Source organism: Cervus elaphus, chromosome 11, assembly GCF_910594005.1.
Source record: "Cervus elaphus chromosome 11, mCerEla1.1, whole genome shotgun sequence".
Lineage (NCBI taxonomy): Eukaryota > Metazoa > Chordata > Mammalia > Artiodactyla > Cervidae > Cervus > Cervus elaphus.
In genome coordinates, this window is record NC_057825.1 from 95436194 (window position 1) to 95462182 (window position 25989).

Sequence of the window (25989 nt, forward strand, 5' to 3'; positions counted from 1 at the left end):
ATGAGCTCTGAAATGAAACATGTCTTCACACCAGAGTATGGCTCCTGGCTCGGTCTTACAGTTCTAATGTGATCGCTTCCCTGAGGGAATAGCGATTTTGTAGAGAGAAGAAAGTTGAAATTGTGTGATCCTGAGCATCTTCTAAACACCACAGGCCTTATTGATGATGGTGGTTATGATGGTGACTATCTTAAAGATGATGTGAAGATTAAGTGATACAACACATGTCTGAGAGGAATATGCTTAGTACATAATAGCCACCAGATGAATTTTAGATTCTTTTTTTAAAAAAAATTTATTGGCATGTAATTGCTTTACAATGTTGTGTTATTACAGTAAATTGAATCATTTATACACGTATATATATCCCAGGTGGCTCAGTGGTAAAGAATCTGCCTGCAAATGCAGGAGATGTGGGTTCAGTTCCTGGGTCAGGAAGATCTCCTGGAGAACGAAATGGCAGCCCACCCCAGTATTCTTGCCTGGAGAATCCCATGGACAGAGGCACCTGGCTGGCTACAGTCCATGGGGTCGCAGAGTTGGACACGCTTAGCAACTAAACAGCAACAGGCTTCTGAAGTGGCACTAGTGGTAAAGAAATCACCTGCCAATCCAGGAGACATAAGAGACTCAGGTTCAATCTCTGGGTCCAGAAGATCCCCTGGAGGAGCGCATGGCAACCCACTCCAGTATTCTTGCCTGGGAAACTCCATGGAGCGAGGAGCCTGGCAGGCTACGGTCCACAGGGTCACAAAGAGTCAGACATGACTGAAGTGACTTAGCATGCACACATGCACATCATGCCTTGAGCTTCAGCCAAGCTGTTGTGTGTCTCAGTGATACATTCTCTTCTATTGCTGAGAAGTACTTAATTTTTGCATGTACAGCTACTGACAGATTGGTGCATGCTATGCCAGGAATCACTTGATTACCTCTTGGCCCCAATTCATCATTCAGTATCTGCTCCACAGAATGCACTTGGTTTTTGAAGCATTTATTCCTTATGGGGAGCACCGTGCAGCTCCATCAGCAGAGGGAGTTGGAGGGATGGTGCCGGAAAGCCTTCCTGTTTCCTGCCTCTGTGTTCCATGTCTTTCTTCCTCTTGCTGCCCCATCTCTCAGCAGCGTGGGTGTGTGATGTCTGCTGGTGCCCCTCCTGGGCTGGACACACAGAGTCAACCGTCTCTCATGTGTCCTGGACACCATGCAGCTTAAGCCTCCAGCCCACGATGGACCCACCCCACCCCCGCCCCGCCCCATGCCCCTGTGCACGCCCACATTGCTCTGACTCAGCCGCACACTGGCTTCCCAGGTGGTGCTAGTGGTAAAGAACCCGCCTACCAGTACCAGAGACATGGGTTCGATCCCTGGGTGGGGAGGATCCCTCTGGAGGAGGGTATGGCAACCCACTGGTTTTCTTGCCTGAAAAAGTCCATGAACAGAGGAGTCTGGAGGGCTACAGTCCATGGGGTTGCAGAGAGTTGGACACGACTTGAGCACAGCCCAACACGAGGGATAAAAATATATTTACGCTTTCACTTTCTACTTGGAAATAATATTTTACTACTTCAAGCTGTGTGTGCCTTACCACCACACAAATTCCCCTACCTTATCCCTTTTATGTTGATATTGTGTCTACCTACATTGAAAATTCCATCAGTAAATGTCACTATGTTTTGCTCTCAATGGACTGTATCCTGGATATTTGAAATATTATGTCATGCAACTCTGGATCTTATGAAAGCCTATGTAGGATGCAACTTTGTTTAAGCAGGCAACTGACCTAGTTGGACTCAAGCCCAAAATTCTAACCAGCCTTGTGGTTTCAATGTCAGTCTTATTTCACTGTTCTTCAGCTCTGTTGGGACTTGTCCCTGGAACTCAGGGAGCAGTCTATCTTATAGTTCAGTTCTGAGAGTTTATGGTGTTCTATTTAGGGTCAGATTCACGCCTATGAAGCCTGGGGGTGAGCCCTGAAGTTTGAAAGCAGCTTTAAGGGTTTGCTTTCCTGAGTGCCTTCCTGTCTACACTCAGCAAGGTACTTTCAGGTTCTACAGATTCCTGTTCCCTCTGCGAGAGCGCTGCTGCTCTTAAGCCCCCCACCCTGCAGTGCATTTCCCTCCACGGCTTCCAGCGCTCCCACCAGGTGGTAAGAGGAAAGAAAGAAGGATCAAGAGACGTTGGCCACACCCTCTTGAGACCACAGCTCCATGAATCAAAATGGACAGTTCCCCCTGCCCCCCACCACAGAGATGTAGGCTCTTGAAACCAAGCAGGTACTCAGTGGTGTAAGTTATACATATATGTATACATATATACCTTTCACAGTATTCTTTTCCATGATGTTTTGTCATAGGATATTGAATGCAGTTCTGTGTGCTATGCAGGAGGACCTTGTTGTTTATCAGTCCTATGTATAGAAGCTTACGTCTGCTAATCCCAACTTCCCACTTCATCCTTCCTCCAACCCCTGCTCCCTTGGCAACCACCAGTTTTTTCTCTATGTCTGTGATTCTGTTTCTGTTTCATAGATAGGTTCGTTTGTGTCATATTTTAAAAACCAAACTGATTTCTATATGCATCTAATCCAAGCTTCATAGCTACAATGAGTGGGGAAAAGGTGGTTGAATGTTTACTCCATCTTATCTGGTACTACAGTCTGGAAAGGCAATAATATAGATAGTAAATGTGGGTTTTAAAACCCAGGTGAGACCAGGGACATTGTCAGATCTGCCTGAGGTATCACTCAGGGTCGGTAAAGACCATTCTACAACGTGCCCTAGAGGAAAGATGACCACCCTCTAAAGTGGGACACATTTTCAGAATCAGAAATTATATTCTCCCTATGAAAACCGTACTTGGACAACAGGTGTAAAGCAGAACCAGAACATATGGGCACCTTATTTAGAAGGTGTGGTGGGAAAAAACAATTATTCCTTCACATTGTATTTTACCGAGATCAGTTGTTTAATTACCGTCAGTCTCCTGTATATACACGTTTGTTTTGGCCGTCCACCTATTTGATTGAATTACCTGTAAGAACTATTAATAAAGCTTTATCCTAAATGTTAATTTGTCAGCCTCAGTTGCACCTATTCGCCTGAAAGAGTGTATTCTGTCAGTGGTAGACCTAGTTTCTTTATTGTGTGTGTGCAGAAATAAGCTTTGGTTAACCTGGGAACAAAACTCCAAGGACCTCCTGGTGGTCCAGTAGCTAAGACTCAGTATTCCCAATACAGCGGGCCTGGGTGTGATCCCTGGTCAGGGAAATAGATTCCACATGCCTCAACTAAAGGTCTCACATGCCAAATTGAAGGTTGAAGATCTCACATGCTGCAACTAAGATCCAGCGCAGCCAGATAAATAAATAAGTATTTTAAAAAGAACAAAACTCTGGACCTCCGGAAATATCAGTTATGGCCATGCTTATTCTAGAATAAAAGAAACCTGGATAAACTGGCCAAAAGAGATTTCTGAGGCTTAGGTCTCTGAGACTGACCGACCGGAAAACCAAGGACTCGGGTCATCCCCCTGACCCCATGGCACAACGGCTGTGTGCCTCCTTCGCTTCTGAGACCCTGCAATGAGGCTTCCCACAAGAAACTTCGTCCAGGAATAATTTGTACCCTGGAACTCGTCTTTAACTTTATCACTGAAATTCCCAACAAAGATGCTGCTGGACGCCAGGCCACCGTGGTTTTTGTGATGTGGGTGCCTCTGTGCAAAGATACGTCAGGGCGTTTCCCACAGACACTAAGCAGTGGCCAGATGACAAAGACTTTAGACCTGGATCACTCTCATACCAGTGAATGGGACACATAATGTGTGAATCAGCCCGGAAGCTGCTTTGCTTTACTGCACAAACGAATCGTTCCCTTCTATTGGGGAAGCTCCAGTACTTTGGCCACCTGATGTAAAAAGCTGACTTATTGGAAAAGACCCTGATGCTGGGAAAGACCGAGGGTAGGAGGAGAAGGGGAGACAGAGAATGAGATGGTTGGATGGCATCACTGACTCAACAGACATGAGCTTGAGCAAGCTCCAGGTGATAGTGAAGGACAGGGAAGCCTGGCGTGCTGCAGTCCATTGTTTGCAAAGAGCTGGACACGACTTAGCAACTGAACAACAACAATGAATGAGGAAGACAGAGCGTGACATTCGGACATCCGCCTGTGACTAGAACATTGTTTTAACTGCAGGTTGAACTCTCATCAGGAAATGCACTGGTGAGAATGAAATGAGCCTTGTGCAGGAGAAACAGGTACTTGGTCCCCCAGCGGATGGTCCATCACTTACGAGGAACACACGGAGACCAGAGGGGCAGGAAGCACATGGGGACCCCCAGTCTCAGTGGGCCAGTGGTTCAGACTTAAGCACTCTTCAAGCCCTAATACTGCTGTCTGTTAACCAGTGTAGACAATTATTTCCCAGACTGTTGTCTTGGCTGCTGCCTCTTGCCACTGTCTTTCTATTGGGTTGGTCAAAAAGCTCCGTAACATCTTACGGAAAAACCTGAACGAACTTTCAGGCCAACACAGTATTTTGCACATAAGATCCCTGGGTCAGGAAGATCTCCTGGAGAAGGAAATGGCAACCCATTCCAGTATTCTTGCCTGGAGAATCCCATCGACAGAGGAACTTGGCAGGCTACAGTCCACAGGGTTGCAAAGAGTCAGACAGGACTGAAGTGACTTAACACACACACACACACACACACACACACACACACACACACACACACACGCATGCACGCAATTCCTTGTCTCCTCATTGGCCAAATCACTTTGGCTTAATTGGTCCCCACTTCCTGTGATCCAGAGTAAAGCATGGACTTCAAGCCCTGTACAAAGACCAGGGGACAAGGAGGAGCTGAAATTAACCCCACTCTGCTCCCTAAGGCCTGTGTCCTGACTTAGGGCTGTGTCAGCCAAGAAGAAGGGGGTCTTCCTTCTAGTTCCCTCGAGGACACAGTAGAGATGAACCAAGGTCCTGTCTGGTCCTTGACCCCTGGTATCTCTTTTCCTCCTTGCATTCTGGGCTCCAGTGAATGGCGAACACAGAATAAGAATCATCTTCTTCACAGAGATGCTTCTGGCAGTTTCAATCACTTGTTTCTAATAAAGTAATATTTATTTGATTGCAAAGATATAAAAAGTGATGTGTATGATACATAACAGACACAACAGTCCATGGCCACAAAACCAAGTGGCTGTATCTGCCGATTCTGCTCAGACCACTAGGAAAATCTTCAGGACTTTGTGGGCTGAATATGTGCAGGAGTCTGGAGAATTCGCCCTCTCTCTGCCCTGTCCAGGGAATCAGAGCCTTGCACCACAGCTTCCATTCATTCCAGTGCCGACCAAGCTTGCTCAGGGCTGGCAGGACCCTTCCCGGTGACATCAGCCTGGTGTGTGCTGTGTGTTCCATCCATCAAGGTCTCTGCTCACCAGGGACAGGATGGGAGGCAAGGGGAGGCAGTTCAGCATCCATTTTACCATCCTCCAGGCTGGGAGCTCCTCCCAGTGGGTTCTGTCTTTTCCAGAGAAAAAATCCATGGGATAATTCTCAGATGGTTCCAAGTGACTCCCCTGGAGCTTTTCACAGGCATATGGTAGCGTATTTGGGTCCAGAATCTAGAGTTGGGAGGAACTGATTTTAAGCCTTTCCAGGTGATGGTAGGCAAAACCCTGAGAGCTTTTCTCACTAGATGAGGTAGGGACTCTGGCTCTTGGAAGGAAGAGAACTTAATTATAATCAGTTTGAGTGTTTGATCCTCCAAAGCCAGATTCACCGCTGCTTGTAGTTCAAAGATGCTGGGTCCACTGACATAGTTGGGGCTCAAGATGAAGATTCCCCTCCTGCTTTTCTTAATAATGCTGACAATGTCCTCTGTGTACACTGGAGAGAAGGAATTTAATTATTTGCAATTGTTATTGTTAAACCTTGAGTCACCATAACCCTGAACCTCCCAGATCCACCCAGCGGGATTCTTTGCGATGGCAAAGAAAAGGAGAAGCCTGGTTTTCTTGATCACTCCTACTGCATCAACCAACTCTACAGGCAGTTGGAGACACACTTCCAAGTCTAGTGACTGTCAGTGTCCGCTTCCTCCCCTGCGTTCTCTCCCCTCAACTTCTCAGTCCCTCCTGGATCAAAACTCATTGGAACAAGGTTGACTGGAATGAGGGAGGGGCATGTAATGTCCCTGGCCCCTGGGTGGGGGCCTCTGAGGCAGAGGAGGACAGTGAGATGCATGAGGTCTGCACATCTGAAGTGTGCCCGGCCTGGGAGCCTGCTGGGCCCAATGCTGAGTCTGTGGCTGGCAGTCCCAGGAAGGAGAGGGGCCACTCATTTGGGAGGACAGAACTAACTCCCGGTTGAGGAGCCAGAAAAGATATCTTTGTTCTGGATGTCTCTCTGGGCTCCAATATTTTTTTTTTTTTTTTGAAGATGGATTTTTTTTTTTTTTTCACAGTGGAGCATGTCTCTGCAACACATGGCTTTCTGTGTTGTTGCCCAGGATGTTCTAAGCTCATGAAACCTTCCCGTAGTCCAAGAGAAAGAATGGAGGACAATACCGAGAGTGCATGCCTGTAGCTCTCCTTCTGCGTTTTCTGCCGGCTGCAGACCTACCTCCCCCGGGGGTCATGTCCCTTTCTAGCAAGCACAGGGTGTATCCATATTTGTTTTCCAAAACATCAGGGAGAAGATTCAGGGCTAAGGTTTCCTCACTCAGAGACGAAGAGGCCTCGCTCTCAAAGCTGCTCCATTTCGCGTAGGATACAAAGGCGTCAAACTCCTTTTGGTCTGAGAAAGAGGAACAAGAAAGAATGTAAATACCTACCTAAGCTCAAGCCTTATGGTAAGCGGGGAGGAATTAAGACTTGGGATTCTTGTTTAGCTACTCTGACCCTTTGTGACCCCATGGACTGTAACCCACCAGGCTCCTCTGTCCATGGGATTCTCCAGGCAAGGATATTGGAGTGGGTTTCCATTTCCTCCTCCAGAGGGATCTTCCCAACCCAGGGGTCAAACCCACGTCTCCAGGATTAGCAGGCAGATTCTTTACCAGTGAGTCACTGGGGAAGCCCTGAACTGATTTCGAAAATAAAAAGCAGCATCTGTGTTCACTTTTTCAGAACCACACTGCTGAGGAGCATCGACTGTGCACCCAGAATCAGATTCTAATCACTAAGGCACTCCTGCGTCTTCCCTGAGGTCAGATCAAACAGCCGGGGCTTTTTCTCTGATTAAACCACACACACTCTGGAGTTCCTCTAAGCTTTCTCTGTAGCTGCAGCCCTGCTGGCTCATTAGTTGCACATCAAAGGACAGTCTGCTCCATCAAAGCATGATACTATCCAGCGAGCAAAGCACTCTGAGGGCCCAGCACGCTGGGAGCTGACAGCAACATACCTGCGTTTGAACCCCCGTGTGTAAAATGAGGGACTAACAACCCCTGGCAGGCTGCTGTCAGAATTGCCTGGGATAACGTAGATGAAGAGTTTAGTGTCTGACTTACAGCAGGCATGTTCTTTTCCCTTTCAGATGGAGAACTATATTTTGGAACTTGTTTTAGGATATTTTTAAGGTCTCATAAGATTCTGTTGGGGCCTCCCAGCAGCAGAGAATTTGCCTGCCAATTCAGGAGAGGCAGGTTCAATCCCTGGGTGGGGAAGATCCCCTGGAGAAGGAAATGGCAACCCACTCCAGTATTCTTGCCTGGAGAATCCCATGGACAGAGGAGCCTTGTGGGCTACAGTCCATGCAGACAGAATCAGACAGGACTCAGCGACCAAACAATAACAACAAATGCCGTTGTTGACTCAACTATTATAAATACACATATTATAAATACACATGTGTGTGTATTATAAATACACACATATATAAATACACATACATATAAATACACATAGATTCTAAGGTGTGCTGCAGAACCAAATGGAAACTAGAAAATCCCAAAAGTTAGCCTCTGGGCTCTGAAATTGGACATAACTGGCTCATTTTCCAGCCCTTTGCATAATGCCTCTCAAATAGTATTATCAGACGGAGGGGATATACATGTACACACAGCTGATTCACGTTGTTGTGCCGCAGAGATTAACACAACGTTGTAAAGCAGCTATGTGTGTGTGCTCGCTCACTCAGCCGTGTCTAACTCTTTGCCACCTTGTGGACTCTGGCCCACCAAGCTCCTCTGTCCATGGGATTCTCCAGGCGGGAATACTGGAGTGGGCTGCCATGCCCTTCTCCAGGGGATCTTCCCGACCCAGGGGATTGGATTCTGCCAATCGCCATTGGCAGGCAGATTCTTTACCAATAGTGCCGCCTGGGAAGCCCGGAACTGACATGTCCTGTGTGCTTACGATGTGCTATCTGCTGTTCTAAACCCTCAGGGTGTCCATTCAGCGAGCCTACATGGCATTCATAGTGGTTACAACCCTGCTTTACAGAAGAGAAAATGAAGGAGGCATGGAGATATTAAGTCATCTACCATCTTGCTTTAGGATGTCAACTGGACAGTCATTTTTAAGTCCAAGATGTCCTACAATAGCATTGTTGGCAAGATTCCTAGTAACTGGAATGAGAAGAGATCATTTCTCCCCTGGGGTCCCAACCCTCCCAGGTATAGAGACACCAGACCAGCAGAAGGATCTCAGAGGCTGGGGGCCATGACTTTGTCCCTCAGGGAATGTGCCTGTCCCACGCTCTCTCCGTCTAGGTCCATTCAGAGGGGAAACAGCAGAGGTGAGGTGGCCGCTTACCCCCGAGCGTCTCATCCTTGCTCTGGTAGGTTCGGTAGAGCAGCACTATTTCAATCCAGTACATGTAGAGCAGCGCACTTGCGGTCAGCAGGCCTGCCAGGGCCGAGACGGTGCCCAGGAGGACATACAGGAACACCGCTGGGGACAGAGACGCGCGACTGTGGGTGAGCAGTTACCGAGGCCGAGCACCCCCCGACACCCCCACACTCACACAGCACCCGAGCACCTCTGCCAGAGGAGATTTACCGGAATCACTGCCACTGAAAACATTTCTCTTGATTCTGGGCATGTCTTAAACCACATCTTGAAGGAACTGTCATAAAATGAACTCAAGAGAACCCAGGATGATGGCCAGTTCCTGACTGGGGGTGGCCGGGGAAACTGACAAAAACTACTTTTATTTACTTTTCCCTGATAAGCTTCCCTCTCATTGCCTACTATAATTTACTTTCATGTGTTGTCAAATCTACTAAAATCTAAAGTTTCTGAAGCCCAGAGCTACTTCCAACTTGCTTTCTCACCTCTAAAGTACCTAACACATAGCACTTTCAACCCACACCTCGACAGAGCATCCACCAGGCACTGGGCATGAAGTGTGTCCTAGTGAAGCCTCACAAGCATTCCAAAAGTGCTTGTTTTCTCATCTCGATTCATCGGTGAATGAATGATATCACCTTCAACTCTGAACTTCTTAAAGAAATTTAAAAGCCATTCCTTATCAGGAATTTCCTCTCCAGCCACAATCTGTGATGTATACATATAACTCCTAAATTGAGCATTTTTCTCCATTTCCCTTCTTTCTCTTCTCCACTCTCCAACTCCAGACCACCATATGCTCTGGATTTGGAAGCCAGGGGAGGAAAATAAGAAAGAGGGCTAGGTCCTAGCATGATGCCTGTCATGTAGGGCATGTTCTGTAGGTCTTTCTAGGAAGAATGAATGAGTGAATGAACAAATGATAGGTTTTTCCAACACAGGCCCTGTATGCAGAATATTAGTAAGAGGACTAGCTCTAGATCACCAATGTGAAACTTACTGTTGCGTGGCCTTGGTGAAGGTATTGAGTGAATCAACACAAGCAAAGTGCATACTTAGAACCTTGACATCTAGTGCATGTTTGTGGCTATCATTACCATGACTACTTTTTAGGAAAGTTCCTCTCCTCCCAGGTAAAAGCAGTTGCGTGCATTCTGCATCCACCTTCAGGCTCACCTCCTGTCTTCTTTTTTAGCTGGATGGACTGAGTAGTGTTCCCAATGGAGTTCTGGGCAAAGCAAATGAACTTCCTGTGAAGATCACTCTGAGTAACTTTTTCCAAGAAGACAACACGTTCTATGACTTCATCCTTTAAGGTGGATTTAACACTAGGAAAAGAGGGAAAATACCACACTACTTGGGTAACACAGATTGACATGCATTAAACAGTTTGTGGAACTTATGTAAGCAGACTAACTGTTCGGCTTTCAGAAGAGCTGTCAGATAGCACAAGGAGATGCTGAAAGGATGGAGGATACTCAGAGATGACCCACTTTTAAAAAATGATGGCATTGGCTAAGCATCATACTAAGCATTTATACTAGAATATAATTGGTTGTTGGAGAAGACTTTTGAGAGTCCCTTGGACTGCAAGGAGATCAAATCAGTCAATCATAAAGGAAATCAGTCCTGATTATTCATTGGAAGGACTGATGTTGAAGCTTCAGCTTCAACACTTTGGCCACCTGATGCGAAGAAGTGACTCATTGGAAAAGACCCTGATGCTGGGAAAGATTGAAGGCAGGAGGAGAAGGGGATGACTGAAGATGAGATGGTTGGATGGCATCACCGACTCGATGGACATGAGTTTGAACAAGCTCCAGGAGATGGTAATGGACAGGGAAGCCTGGCATGCTGCAGTCCGTGGAGCTGCAAACAGTCAGACACTACTGAGCAACTGAACTAAACTGATAATTGCTTGTGGGCCTCATCTGATCTTTCTTTCATGACAAACTCCCTTTGAAAACAGATACTACAATTTATAAATGTCTAACTTCTAGTGACGCTTACTCATTGGAAGGAAAGTTATGACCAACCTGGATAGCATATTAAAAAGCAGAGACATTACTTTGCCAACAAAGGTCCGTCTGGTCAAGGCTATGATTTTTCCAGTGGTCATGTATGGATGTGAGAGTTGGACTATAAAGAAAGCTGAGTGCCGAAGAATTGATGCTTTTGAACTGTGGTGTTGGGGAAGACTCTTGAGAGTCCCTTGAACTGCAAGGAGATCCAACCAGTCCATCCTAAAGGAGGTCAGTCCTGGGTGTTCATTGGAAGGACTGATGTTGAAGCTGAAACTCCAATACTTTGGCCACCTCATGCGAAGAGTTGACTCATTGGAAAAGACCCTGATGCTGGGAGGGATTGGAGGCAGGAGGAGAAGGGGACGACAGAGGATGAGATGGCTGGATGGCATCACGGACTCGATGGACATGAGTTTGAGTAAACTCTGGGAGTTGGTGATGGACAGGGAGGCCTGGCGTGCTGTGATTCACGGGGTCGCAAAGAGTCGGACATGACTGAGCGACTGAACTGAACTGAACTGAACTTCTACTAAAGGACTTCCTGGTGGCTCAGCGGTAAAGAATCTGCCAGCAGATGCAGGAGCCGCAAATTCTGTCCATGGGTTAGGAAGATCCTGTGGAGCAGGAAATGGCAACCCACTCCAGTATTCTTGTCTGGGAAATCCCATGGACAGAGGAGCCTGATGGGCTACTGTCCATGGGGTCACAAAGAGTCAAACACGACTGAGCAACTAAACAATAACAACAACAACATTGTAAATAAAGCTGCTGTGGACATGCATAAAAAAATAAGAAAAAAATAGCTATCCCATCTCTGGGTCTCATTTTCCAGGTCGGATTGCGTCAACTATTTCTCATGTCTCGTAATTTTGGTCAGACTGCATATTCCTGTGCCTTTTCCTCTGGATACACTCTGGACCCTTAAGGACTACAGAGTTCGGACCCTGACTGACCCCACTGTGGAAGGAGGACCGCGTGGGGGGATGGGAGTGTCTGGCAGGGGTGCAGAGTCTTCTCCAGTCTGTTGGACACACCTAGTCTATTCAAGCAGCCTGGGTCAGTGTCCCTGCTTGTTAGCTTGGTGAGCCAGGCAGCCACAGCAAACTGTTCTACAAACAGAACTTTGAAACAACTGATAACATTTTTTAAAAATAAAAAAATTTTAAGTAATTTTTTAAAAGGGACTTCAGGGACTTCCCTGGTAGTCCAGTGGTTAAGACTGCATTTCTTAACACAAGGAATGCAGGTTTGATCCCTGGTCAGGGAACTAAGATTCCACACGATGCACAGCGCAACCAAAAAAAAAAAGTACAGAAAAAAAAAAAAGGAGGTGGGGGAGAACTTCTTTGGTAGTCTAGTGGTTAAGATTCTGAGCTTTCATTGCCTGGGTCCTGGATTCAATCCCCGGTCAGGGAAGTAAGTTCCCACAAGTCATGAGGCCAAAAATAAAAAATAAATTATAAAGTAATAAAACAACTGAAAATTTAGTTCTGTGTACTGTACCCCACCAGGTTCCTCTGTCCATGGGATTTCCCAGGCAGCAATACTGAAGGAAGGCGCCATTTTCTACTCCTTCCCAACTCAGGGATGGAACCCACATCTTTGGTCTTGGCAGGCAGATTCTCTACTTCTGAGCCACCAGGGAAGCCCATACAAAACTGCCTTGGGCCCCCCAAGTTAAAATGAGCTCACAAACACATGAAAAGATGCTCAACATCACTCATTATCAGAGAAATGCAAATCAAAACCACAATGAGGTACCATTACACGCCAGTCAGGATGGCTGCTATCCAAAAGTCTACAAGCAATAAATGCTGGAGAGGGTGTGGAGAAAAGGGAACCCTCTTACACTGTTGGTGGGAATGCAAACTAGTACAGCCACTATGGAGAACAGTGTGGAGATTCCTTAAAAAACTGGAAATAGAACTGCCATATGACCCAGCAATCCCACTCCTGGGCATACACACTGAGGAAACCAGATCTGAAAGAGACATGTGCACCCCAATGTTCATCGCAGCACTGTTTATAATAGCCAGGACATGGAAGCAACCTAGATGCCCATCAGCAGATGAATGGATAAGGAAGCTGTGGTACATATACACCATGGAATGTTACTCAGCCATTAAAAAGAATTCATTTGAATCAGTTCTAATGAGATGGATGAAACTGGAGCCCATTATACAGAGTGAAGTAAGCCAGAAAGATAAAGACCAATACAGTATACTAACGCATATATATGGAATTTGAAAAGGTGGTAATGGTAACCCTATATGCAAAACAGAAAAAGAGACACAGATGTACAGAACAGACTTTTGGACTCTGTGGGAGAAGGTGAGGGTGGGATGTTCTGAGAGAATAGCATTGAAACAAATATACTATCAAGGGTGAAACAGAACACCGGCCCAGGTTGGATGCATGAGACAAGTGCTCAGGGCTGGTGCACTGGGAAGACCCAGAGGGATGGGATGGGGAGGGAAGTGGGAGGGGGGATCAGGATGGGGAACACATGTAAATCCATGGCTGATTCATGTCAGTGTATGGCAAAAACCACTACAATATTGTAAAGTAATTAGCCTCCAACTAATAAAAATAAATGAAAAAAAAATTAAAAAAATTAAATGAGCTCTCATTTTGCATGTTTACACTTTTGCTTGCTCCACTAGCTGGCGCTAGTGGCCACACCATCAGCTGTGGGTGTGTGCACGCAGCTCTGGGTGCATGATTGTGGGGTTTTCTAAAGGTGAAAGCCTTTCATGTGAGTTGCAGAGAACAAGTTGGCTCATTTCCTTCTTACCTTCTTCCCTTGGGTGTTTTGATTTCCCACTCCTGGTCAGAATCTCTGATGTACCATTTTAACACAGGATTAAAGTTTATTTCGAAGCCAAATCGTGCCGTGCAGTTAAGAGTTAAAGGCTTTCCTGAGAAGGAAGGGGCCGCAGAAAACAGGAAGGCAGCTGGTGAGAAGGATGTGCCCTGTGAAGGAGGAAGACACCGCCTGGAAACTGTCCCCTGAGGCGGTCATAACCAACCGTCTACCTGTCTCTCATTGAGAAACATGTAAAACCAGGAATGTTTGTCTCTACTGGGCAACACTTAGATCTCAAACCTATGACTATATTTACCCAGATGGAGACTGGCATGGTCATACACTAAGAGTTCTAATGTGGTTTCAGGATAAACACCAGGAAAATGAGCAGTTGCAATGACTAGCACCGTCTTCCAACGCTGCTGCTAAAGTAGTTACAAGCGTGTTGCTGAAGAATATTTTATAGGCAGTACTTGCATTTCTTGTTGTTGTTCAGTCACTCAGTCGTGCCCAACTCTGCGACCCCATGAACTGCAGCCTGCCAGGTTTCCCTGCCCTTCGCTATCTCCCAGAGTTTGCTCAAACTCATCTCCATTGAGTTGATGATGCCATCCAGCCATATCATCCTCTGTCACCCTCTTCTCCTCCTGCCCTCAATCTTTCCCAGCATCAGGGTCTTTTCCAATGAGTCAGCTCTTCGAATCAGGTGGCCAAAAGCATTTGCGTGTTAAACAAAAACCCTGAGGTTTTGGTGATTATCTGGATATTCAGCTCTATTTTGAATTGTGCTCTGCGGATTGGTGTGCATGTAACTACACTGCCCTCTTTCTACCCATTTTCTAGGCAAGGGTTATCCAGAAATTCAGTATTTTAACCATATAAAGTCTAGGGACTTCATTTGAAAACTCACCTTTACACCTTGATAATGCTTTTCTTACAGTGATAACAAACATTCACTGGTACCACACGTAATTAGGGCTTCCCAGGTGGCACTAGTGGTAAACAACCCGCTTGCCAATGCAAGAGACATAAGACACTCAGGTGCAAGCCCTGGGTCAGAGAGATCCCCTGGAGGAGGGCATGACAACCCACTCCAGTCTCCTTGTCTGGAGAACCCAAAGGACAGAGGAGCCTAGCGGGCTACAGTCCACAGGGTCGCAAAGAGTCGGACACAACTGAGGCTGCTTAGCACAGCACAGAGGTAACTTGGCTATTTTTATATTAATTAATGCTTTTCCTCCTTCTTTCCTCCTTCCTTTCATTCTTGTGACGTTGCCTGTACTATTGAGTTGGCAAAAAACTTCATTTGGGTCTTTCCATAAGGTCTTACAGGGAAAACCCAATGAACCTTTTAGCCAGCCCAATAGCCCTGTTTCATTATCAGGATATACCGCTCCCGCCACCTAGTGGTAATTTACCATATCTATTCTGACATTTCTTTTCATAATGAAATATATTATCTTCTTGTTTAGTCACTAAGTCTTGTCTGACTCTTCTGTGACCCCCTGGACTGTAGCCTACCAAGCTCCTCTGTGGGATTTCCCAGGCAAGAATACTGGAGTGAGTTGCCATGTCCCCCTTCAGGGGATCTTCCTGACCCAGGGATCAAACCAGTGTCTCCGGCTTTGGTTCCTGGGTTTCTTACCCCTGAGCCATCAGGAAAGCCCTAATTAGCATCTAAAAGAAACTGCTACTCGGTGGTCTTTTACAATAATATTACTTTTTCCTTTCTTTCTACAAGAATAAATACTTTATTAGCACTTAAAATAGCATTTATTTTACTGGAGCAATCCGCACTTGGCTTTGAAGACAGCATTCTTATTTGGCTATGTGGGAAGATGTAGATATTATTGAAGCTGACAAAACCAAAGGGAACCACTAGAAGTCGCTTCCCCCTCCACTCCAAAGAAGACACTACTTTGGAATACAACTCATTTAAACAGGGATTGTAGCATTCTCTTGTGATTATCTTAAAGGCCAAACCAAACACTGTATTCATAAATACTTGGTGCTGCCTAAGTTGGTAAATTGGTTAAATCTATAACCAATGGACCTAACCAATCTGTGTTCCAATTTATGTGGAGTAAGGAAGAAGCTTTTACAAAAATCTATTAACCATGGTTGACATTCAAGCCACCCTTATTTCTCAATGTAATTTTGTGAGGTCACTTTGGCTTTGTCCACTTACAGTTTTACAAACCCTGACTTCAGGAGATTTAGCAACTGTATAAGGTCACAGAACTAGTCAGTGGCCCCGTCTAGATTCACCCCCGGTTCTGTTTGACTTGAAATCCTGATGCTCTTCCTTGAATCACACTTAGACCTGCTCTCAGGACAAGGTCATTCAAGGGTAATGACCCCACCCATCTTACCAAGTTCTACTTCCAAGGTGTCCTTGATGGGATCCAGAATATCTGGTTTGAGATTAGTGTTCTTCACTAAAAGATAAAATTAGAAATCATTATTTGCATTGGAAATCCGAAGGCCTGGTCTGCACAGTCACGTTTTGATCTAATTTGGGGGAACATTTTCAAATTTTATCCATAATCCATAAGACTAGAAATTGAAGTTTGCATGTGAAAATCATGCTTCCAGAAATGACTGTGACATCAGATTGCAGGTTTTAGCAAAACATGAATCCTTGATAAGTCCATATCTGCCTGGGTACATTTTCTTCCAGGCCAGACTGCTTGCCAACCACAGACTTGAACCCTCATCTTTTCCCTCCAAGGTTGGTTTGTGGTCCGTCTGGAGAAACGGAACAGGAAGGAGAACCCACCTGAGAAAATGCACAGGTCAGCCAGATAGGAGTCTACCTCTCCCTCCATCCTCAAGTTTACAATTTATTTCAAAGTAAAGGTGAGTTCAGCCCTTCATGGATCATTATCCCTCAACTTCCTGTCATAAACTTTCAAATGTGCCACCACTGTCAAAGTCCCTCCTGAAGATGCCTCATCTCCTAAGATAGGAAAATTCATCTCTTCTACTCTGGGCACCTCCTACTCCTCTCCTACTTCTCAGAGACCTCCTTCCTTCAATTACACCAACTTCTTCTTGTATCTTTGACTTTCTCTCTCCTCTCTCTCTTCCCATCAGCATTTATCCTTGCTCAGTCTTTCCATCTTTTTTTTTTTTTTTGCTGCTCCCTGTGGTGTCTTGTAGGAATCTTAGTTCCCTGACCAGGGATTGAACCTACAACCTCAGCAGTGAGAGCTTGGAGCCCTAACCACTGGACCTCCAGGGAATTCCCCAGTCTCTCCATCTTGAAACAGAGGAAAAACGCTCTTCAACTCACATCCCCACCCCTTCTCCTTCCTTCCCAGCTGAGTTCTGGAAAGAGCACTATGTGTTCATGTCCTCCCTCCCCTCCCCTCCCATGTGTCTGATTTCTGCTCCCATCTCTCCACTGAAACCCCTTTGGCCAAAGTTGCCAGTGACCTCCGTGACCTCCTTGCACAAAAATCCACTGGGCACGGCTGAGTTTTTAACCTGCTTTCCCTCTTAGTAGCTAGGCCAGGAAGATGCCCCAGAGAAGCAAATGGCAGCCCGCTCTAGTGTTCTTGCCTGGGAAAGCCCATGGACAGAGGAGCCTGGTGGGACCCTCCGCGGGGGTCACAAGAGTCAGACACGACTGAGCGACTAAACAGCAGCAGGCAGCCTTGGCTGCGCCGGGCATGCTCTCTGCTCCTCCTTGGGTTGCACATCTCTGCCCCGACGCTGGCCTGTCCTCCCAGCCTCTGCTCACTCCACGAAGGGCTGGGGGCTCCTCCTCGCACGGCTCTGCCTCTTGTGAACCTCACTCCTCAGTTCTCTCCCTGCGGTCTGCACTCACCTGCTCTCCACGGGGGCAGCTCAAGTGCTGCAGGCACCTTTCCTATGAGCCATCTCTGCCCTTGAAAGGTTCTCTCCTGCGTCATCGGTTTCACTTCCTCTACTGCTCCCTCCCTGCCCTTCCACTGATACCCACTTGCTGATGTAAATAATGACCCTTCTCTTCCCAGAGCCAGTGATCTATTCCTGGGTCTCACCACACGAGGCCGAGCCTCACTCCCTCCTTGCAACGTGTTATTTCCGCGTTCCGGGGCAGTTTTCCTCCGTCCTTGCACCCCTGCTTCAGCTCCGGTGAGATGCTCCCTCACCCCCAGCACTGGATGCTCTGGGCTCTCTCCTCTCTGTCCTCACAGCCAGCCTGACCCCGTCTCCCTCGACCGTATGCCAACCATTCTCACATTCACAGCTCCAGCTCTTAGATCCCAGTCTGGTGTATCCAAATACCCACTTGTCACGGTGACTTGACGACTGAAAGTCCTTCCAAGGCTAACACTGAATTTCTTCCTCATACTCACTTCTTTTACAGTGTTCTTCTGTCTCATGGCATGATGCCCCTGTTTACCAACTCATCGTGCCAGAAAAGTAAACCGTCTTTGATTTCCCTCTTTCATCTTGCACTTAAACTCCATCTCTAATCACCTTTGCTAGGTCTGCTCAAACAGGGACCACAGAGGACTTCCCTGGTGGTCCAGTGGTAAAGAATCCACCTTCCAATACAGGGGACAAGGTTCCAACCCTAGCTGGGGAATGAAGATCCCACATGCCATGGGGCAACTAAGCCCAAGCCACATCTAGAGAAGTCCACGCACTGAAACTAGAGGAGCCCCACACGGAAATGAAGACCCAGCACAGCCCCACCCCCTGAAAAGTGACGAGAGACATCTCTTAAGAGCATAATTCAAACCTGTTGCTTCTCACCTGTTTCCTCTACCAGCCCCGTATACCACATCCTGTCCTTCCCATTCTGTTCCATCCCATCCCAGCTCATCCCATTCCTCCCCATTCCATCTCACCTTCCCTCAGTGTACAGAAAATCCACCTCCTCGCCCAACTTAAAACCTGGCTCTCATCCTGGACTCCTCCTTTCCCCTCTTCCTCACTCCTGATTCCCAAACCCCTTTACAAATAACTTCCTAAATATTTCTGGAGTTCATTCACTTCTCTCTATCCCTCTATCCCTCCTAGTTCAGGCCACCATCAGCAATTGCCTGCTTGACTCATAGCAGCCTCCTAATTCTTCTTCCTGCCTCCACTGTTGCTCCCCCAAACCCATTTTCTGCACAATAAGCAGAGAGATCTATGTCAAAACCAGATCTATTCATGACACTCTCCTTCATAGAACCCTCAATGGCTCCCGGTTGTTCCTTGGACAAAGTCCAGACTTACTAGAACAGTGTGGAGTCAGTTCTGCTTCCAGATACCCTAACTCACTTTCTTCTTCTCCCCGGAATGCACCATGCTCTCTCTCATCTCTCGCACATTAGCTGTGCTGCTCACTCTGGCTGGAACAGCATCTTACCCATCTTCAGTGGACTGATTTGTCTTTGCCCCTCACTACTCAGCTTGGGTACCCAGGTGTGGGTTTGATGGGCCTCCCACATGCTGCACTGCTTCCCTTTGTCTCTATTCATCCTACTGAACTGTAGCAGCCTGAATCCTCCTGGTTTGTCCCACAAGATAGAAAGTTCTGGGAGGTCAGAGAAATGTCCAGATGCCCACTCTTACATCTTTAGCATCAAGCCCAGGGCCTGAAATGTATTAGATGTTCTACAAATACTTGTGTGAGAATGAATACATGAGAGGATGAATGAGTAAGTGAGGAAGACAGGAATGATGACAGAGAAGGCATGAAAAGTTGCAATGGATATTTCAAGGTATCCTGTGGGAGAGAGAAAAGCAAATCCTGCCACTGAAAGTTTGATGGGGTGAGTTACCATGCCTGAGTGAAACAGCAACTGAACTTGGAGGAGAAGCTAGTGCTCCAAGTGGGCTATTTGCCTTCTAACCCCTCACCCAAGGAACAATCTCATATAAATGTGAGTCGCTGACATCGAAAGTGGTGGTGAGCGCAAGGGCCAGGAAGTAGACAGGTCTCAGGGTGACCCATGTGGTTTGTATCTTGTAATGAAAGAAGAGGAAGTAAAAGTAATTAGTGGATTTACTAAGATCTAAGTCAACGGTTCTGTATGGTTATGTTTTGAGATCAACCATACTTAAATTAATTATATCATATAGTTTATCCATACATACTTGTAAATCTAATGAGAAAGACCCAAGGGAAACCTGGGGATGAAAGAAGAATAAGCTCAATGGGCCAAGAAACGAATGACAGAATATTCAACTTTGATAGCCGTCAGAGAAACGTAAATTGGAATGGGAAAAGAGAGTCCGGTTGATTCATATCAGAAAGTCTGAAAGCTCTTCTAACTTTATTGAGGCTTTCAATGGCTGAGTCAAAGATCTCTCTTGCTAAATGTCACATTGCACTTGAAACTACGTGGGTTATTTTCAAGTACCTTTTGGTATTGATTTCTAACATAATTCCACAGTGATAAGAGAACACACTCTGTATGATTTCGGTACCTTTAGATCATGAAAGTTTTACACCTTGTTTTATGTCCTTGGATATGTCCCAGTGTCTCCTGGCTTATAGTCTATGGAAACTTGAGTAGAATGTATATTCTGCTGTTGTGTGAAAACTGTATAAATCTTAATTGTGTTGAATTGGTTCACAGTGGTTTTCAGGCCTATTATATCCTTCTACTTCTCTGTATATTCATTCTATTAATTTTTGAGAGTTTGATATTCAAATTCTAACTAAAATTCTCAATCTATCTACTTAAAAAAGTAATTGTAATATATAGAACTATATGTAACTTTGTTCTGTATTTTCTAACTTTCTTATAAATGTATTATCATACTTTCATAATTCAAAAAATAAATAAATAGAAAGCCTGAAACCACCAAATATTATTAATATTTGGGATAAATAGGAATCTGTGCATTGCTCATGGGAGTATAATTTAGCAAAATATTGCCTAAGAACAATCCCATGTGTTTGTAGCACAAATTTCATTTTATAACATAAAATGATATCCTACTTTATTAATGGAAATATACATATGTAGCAAAAGCATAAACACATAAATGGAAAGAGTGGGCTATATCTGCAAAGAGAGGAAGTGGGAAGGGCTGGGGACCCAGACCTCAAGCTCTATCTATAACATTTTGTTTCAGTAAAGAAACAGTGAGATGGAAAAACCATTATTAAAGCTGGTGATAGGTACGTGAGTGTCACTTATCTCTGGGTGTGAGATATTTAGTATTATTTTTAAATGTATTATCTCTCATGTGTGAAATATTTAATCTTTTATTTCTGTGCATGAATCTTTCATTTTTTTATTAGGATTTTTTTTGAGGTAGATCATTTTCAAAGTCTTTACTGAACTTGTTACAATACTGCCTCTGTTTTATGTTTTGGTTTTTGGGCCAGCAGGCATGTGGGATCTTGACTCTCTGCCCAAGGACTGAACTCACATCTCCTGCATTGGAAGGCAAAGTCTTAACCAGTGAACCACCAGGAAAGTCCCTCATATTGTTTTTTGGTTTTTGTATCACAAAACAAAGAATCAGTGCATAGAAAACCCAACTTGTGACCTGAATATGATTCATAACAAGGCCTTCCTCAGAGGATGGAAGCTGGGTTAATGGAAAAATTGATATTTGCCAATATTTCAGGCTTTTCATGACTACAGTCTATGACTATCTCCTTCCCCCAGCCCCCAAAAGGAAAAAATCACTAAGCCAAAGAAGGTAACTTTAATTGGGTAATTGGACTTGAAATAGCAAATATTGAAACCAAAAATCTCACTTACCAATGGTTTTCACTTGAATAACAGCTCTTACTGTCCATGAACTTGAATTATCTGTCTGAGTGTAATCACACACATACGTGCCCTGGTGATAGTCATAAACTTCATCCAGTTCAATTAGGTTTCTCCTCTTTTCAGAGAGAAGTTTTCCATTCTAATTCAAGAGAAAAGAAAATTAAATAACTTAACCAGAGAATTACTATTCGTATTAAGCTCACCTATAGCCAAACTTCACAAATTTGAACCAGAGAAGAAGGTCAGTCTGATATAAGGATATTTCAGAAAGTCATACCCTCAAATTGTGAAAACATTCTGTATTTGTATCTTTAGGGGCACTGTGATATTTACTGAATGATGGGTGATCAGTATATCACTAGTCCTGTAATCATTAATTCTCTAACCTTCACGTAGCACCTGGCCTTCCAACTTCTCACTAAAAGTGTACCAACAAGTATTCCAATGGTATATTTCTCACCACTGCAGTCAAAATTAAAGAGATTAAAAAAAAGTAACAAAATAATAATAACCTATTACCCATGTAGAGACTTCCCTGGTAGCTCAGTGATAAAGAATCAACCTACTAATGCAGGAGATGAGGGTTCAATCTCTGGGTCAGGAAGGTCCCCTGGAGAAGGCAATGGCAACCCACTCCAGTGTTCTTGCCTGGGAAATCCCATGGACAGAGGAGCCTGGCGGGCTGCAGTCCATGGGGTCATACCAGAGTTAGACACGACTGAGCCACTAAACAACAATGCACGTAGACTGCAAAGCTTTTTCTCATGTGTGTTTCATATGATCATTCCAAGGATTCTCTGGCTGGGTTTGCAGACTCTATGCTTCCATTTTACAGACGAGAAACTGAGGTTCTGAGGTCTGTGTTTTGCTCTATATCGTATAGCTCATGAGAGACCTGAGAATCCAGCTTCATTTTTCTGACTCTGAGTTTCATGTTCTGATTAAGGAATTTCCCTTCCACTTTGCCTGCTGACTTGCAGAAGCAGGAATTCCCCTCCTCCAGTCTCCGGTGTGTTTCCTGTGGCCTCAGAAAGAATTTCTAGTAGGTTGGCCAGGGGCTGAGAAGAAGGTCAGAGCTGGTCAGAGCTGGGCAACTGCAGGTAGGAAGTCAAACAAGACCAAGAAGGGGGGCAGATGAGGTTAGACAGTGTTTAGTGGATCTCAAGAATCAAGACAGTTTTAAAAGGAAGCTTCAGAGCATGGGGTAAAACTGAGATGAAACTTCTAGAGAAGATGGTAATATACCTGCAGAACAGAAATTGGTGAAGGTGGGTTTTAAATTATATGAGAAAGTAGCACAGAGAAGAGGATGCAGAGTTGGAACCAGACTGCAGCTGGGCCATGGGGAAGATGAGTAATTACTAAGATTAGTAATTACTAAGTAATTACTAAGTAATTACTAATGAGCTTGATTTTTCTTTTTAATGAAAAGTAAGTATGGCTGAGTATGTATCATTAAGATTTTATGAGATGGAGGCTTCCCTCGTGGCTCAGTGGTAAAGATTCTGCCTGCCCACACAAGAGTCAAGGGTTCAATCCCTGATCAGGGATGATTCTACATGCTAAGGAGCAGCTAGGCCGTGCAGCAGCTATTGAGCCTATGCTCCGTAACGAGAGACGCCGCAGCAGTGAGAAGCCTGCGCACCTAAGCGAGAGAGTAGCCCCCGACTGCCTCAATTAGAGAGAAACCTGCATAGCACCGGAGACCCAGCATAGCCGAAAATAAACAAAAAACTTAAAAACCAGCATTTATGAGATAGAACTCAAGCGAAACATCAAAGAAAAGAGATAAACCATTTGTCTCAAGAGGGATGGGAAGCCCTTCTAATAAGACAATTGTAAATGATCCAGGTAGGAAAGAGGTGCCGCTGGGGCCTCATGAGAAATTCTTTGTTTCGCTCAGATATGAACCAGTCATGAGCAAAACAGGGAAGGAGGAGAGTGGAGAGTGTATAAACAGCATCAGTGAGTCCTACAGAGAACTGACATCTCTGACACCCTGTGGATTGTAGTGTTGCACAGAGCGTAGGAAGTTGCCCAGGATTCAGAAGTTTCACAGTGAGAACAATTGAATGGGCCAGTGTATGGACCTTGGGAATAATTTCCAAAACCCCTTCCCTCCCTGGCATCACATCAGCCTTTGGTCTGGCGAGTCTTACCTGCTCACCAGCTCTCCATGACCCTGGGTTCACAGGGTGCCACTGGGCACCAGGAACAAGAAGAATGAGGCCAGAGGAAATGAAAAGAAGTGGCGGTCTATGTGTGAAACTTCCATGGAACTCAGGGTTCAGAGAGGACGCGGCAGCCACGTCAGCGCTGTGGCATGCGAGTGAGGCCGTCTTAAACCACCAATGGAAAAGTCACTCAGGCACAGTCCTCCTGGCAGGACGTCATGGCCGTGTCGTGGGCACCTGGGTTCAGTGCCCCGAGCCCTTCCAGAAGAGCCTCTCCCACTGCTCTAACTCTGCCTTGGGTCAAAGACTCACTAAAGATTGAACGAAAAAAAAAAAAAAAAGATTGAACGAAAAACACACTCCACTTAGGATTAGAAAGAATGAATCTCTCAGTCTTGTCGGACTCTTTGTGACCCCGTGGCCTGTGGCCTCTGTCCATGGGATTCTCCAGGCAAGAATACTAGAGTGCGTTACCATCCCCTTCTCCAGGGAATCTTCCCGACCTAGGGATTAAAGCCAGGTATCCCATATTGCAGGCAGATTCTTTACCGTCTGCACCATCAGGGAAGCTCTCCCAGTGATACTGACTTGGTAAAAAACTTCATTTGGGTTTTTCCACAACATCTCAAAGAAAGACCCAAAGGAAATTTTGGACCAACTCAATATAACATCATCTCTAGATGAAGTCTGTTTATGCCAGTTATTTGTCCTTATATTTTTATTTAGGACTTCCTTAGTGGCTCAGATGGTAAAGAATCTGCCTGCAATGCAGGAGACCTGGGTTTGATCCCTGGGTCAGGAAGATTCCCTGGAGAAAGGTATGGCAACCCACTCCAGGATTCTTGCCTGGAGAATCCAATGGACAGAGAAGCTTGCTGGGCTACAGTCCAGTCCATTTGAGTTCATTGATTAATTTATTATTAATTTTAAATTTATGATTAATTAATTAATAATTTATTTATTCAGTTCAGTTCAGTTGCTCAGTCGTGTCCGACTCTCTGCGACCCCATGAATTACAGCACGCCAGGCCTCCCTGTCCATCACCAACTCCCAGAGTTTACTCAAACTCATGTCCATCGAGTCAGTGATGCCATCCAGCCATCTCATCCTCTGTCGTCCCCTTCTCCTCCTGCCTTCAATCTTTCCCAGAATCAGGGTCTTTTCCAATGAGTCAACTCTTCGCATCAGGTGGCCAAAGTACTGGAGTTTCAGCTTCAACATCAGTCCTTCCAGTGAGTACCCAGGACTGACCTCCTTTAGGATGGACTGGTTGGATCTCTTTGCAGTCCAAGGGACTCTCAAGAGTCTTCTCCAACACCACAGTTCAAAAGCATCAATTTTTCGGCGCTCAGCTTTCTTCACAGTCCAACTCTCACATCCATACATAACTACTGGAAAAACCATAGCCTTGACTAGACGGACCTTTGCTGGCAAAGCAATGTCTCTGCTTTTTAATATGCTATCCAGGTTGGTCATAACTTTCCTTCCAAGGAGTAAGCGTCTTTTAATTTCATGGGTGCAATCACCATCTGCAGTGGTTTTGGATCCCAATAAAATAAAGTCTGACACTGTTTCCACTCTTTCCCCATCTATTTCCCATGAAGTGATGGGACCAGATGCCATGATCTTAGTTTTCTGAATGTTTAGCTTTAAGCCAACTTTTTCACTCTCCTCTTTCACTTTCATCAAGAGGCCCTTTAGTTCTTCTTCACTTTCTGCCATAAGGCTGGTGTCATCTGCATTTCTGAGGTTATTGATATTTCTCCCGGCAATCTTGATTCCAGGTTGTGCTTCTTCCAGCCCAGCGTTTCTCATGATTTATTTATTTATTATTAAATTATTAACCTACATCTCTGATGTCTCTTGCACTGGCAGGCTGTTTCTTTACCACTAGCCCCTGGGAAGCCCCATTGGTCTAATGTCATCACTTTTAGTGAAATGCCACTTCCAAGAGGTTTGTGACTTTCCATGATACTGTATGTGTGTGTGTGCATGTGTGTGTAAGCACGGGTCCACACACACACATGCAATGCATGCATTTCATGCAATTCATGAAACATAACCTAAATGATGACCTCTCCAAATCTTAATCAGAATGGATGCATGTATATGTACAACTGAGTCCCTTTGCTGTCCACCTGAAACTAACACACTTCAATATAAAATAAAAACTTTTTAAAAAGATACAATTTTAACAACAGTCATTGTTTGCCTGCTTTTAAGACAGATGGTTCCTCACCATTAGACACGTCGTGACCTTTGCAACCAAACCAGAGAAGAAATAAAACTTCCTTTTGTGCATGTCACACAGTGTTAGGGTTTAGTTCATAAGAGTGGTTTATACAGAAAGCTGTCAACTACCCTATAGATTGTGCTTACCAGAAAGCAACAATAGCTTTCATTTCAGGGACATGAACATTAAAACTTCAAATGCATTTTCAACTTAAATAACCTGGGACAGGC

At 45.2% G+C, this 25989-nt stretch overlaps 1 protein-coding gene across 2 annotated transcripts in view; it reads right to left on the bottom strand.

Annotated features, from left to right (window-relative positions):
* Nucleotides 1–5108: 5108 nt before the first annotated feature.
* The window catches only part of LOC122703930 (interleukin 18 receptor accessory protein), a 32422-nt gene continuing 11541 nt past the window's right edge, over nt 5109–25989 (bottom strand). The window contains exons 5-11 of one of the 2 annotated variants that reach the window (XM_043918500.1): nt 21341–21491; nt 16007–16072; nt 13623–13746; nt 9981–10132; nt 8769–8906; nt 6634–6807; nt 5109–5898 (exon numbers count right to left, since the gene is read on the bottom strand). In XM_043918500.1, the coding sequence (XP_043774435.1) occupies nt 5492–5898; nt 6634–6807; nt 8769–8906; nt 9981–10132; nt 13623–13746; nt 16007–16072; nt 21341–21491 (1212 nt within the window). In that variant the 3' untranslated portion in view covers nt 5109–5491. Of the gene's footprint in view, nt 5899–6578; nt 6808–8768; nt 8907–9980; nt 10133–13622; nt 13747–16006; nt 16073–21340; nt 21492–25989 lie in introns of both variants that reach the window. The other variant, XM_043918501.1, reaches the window with a different exon arrangement.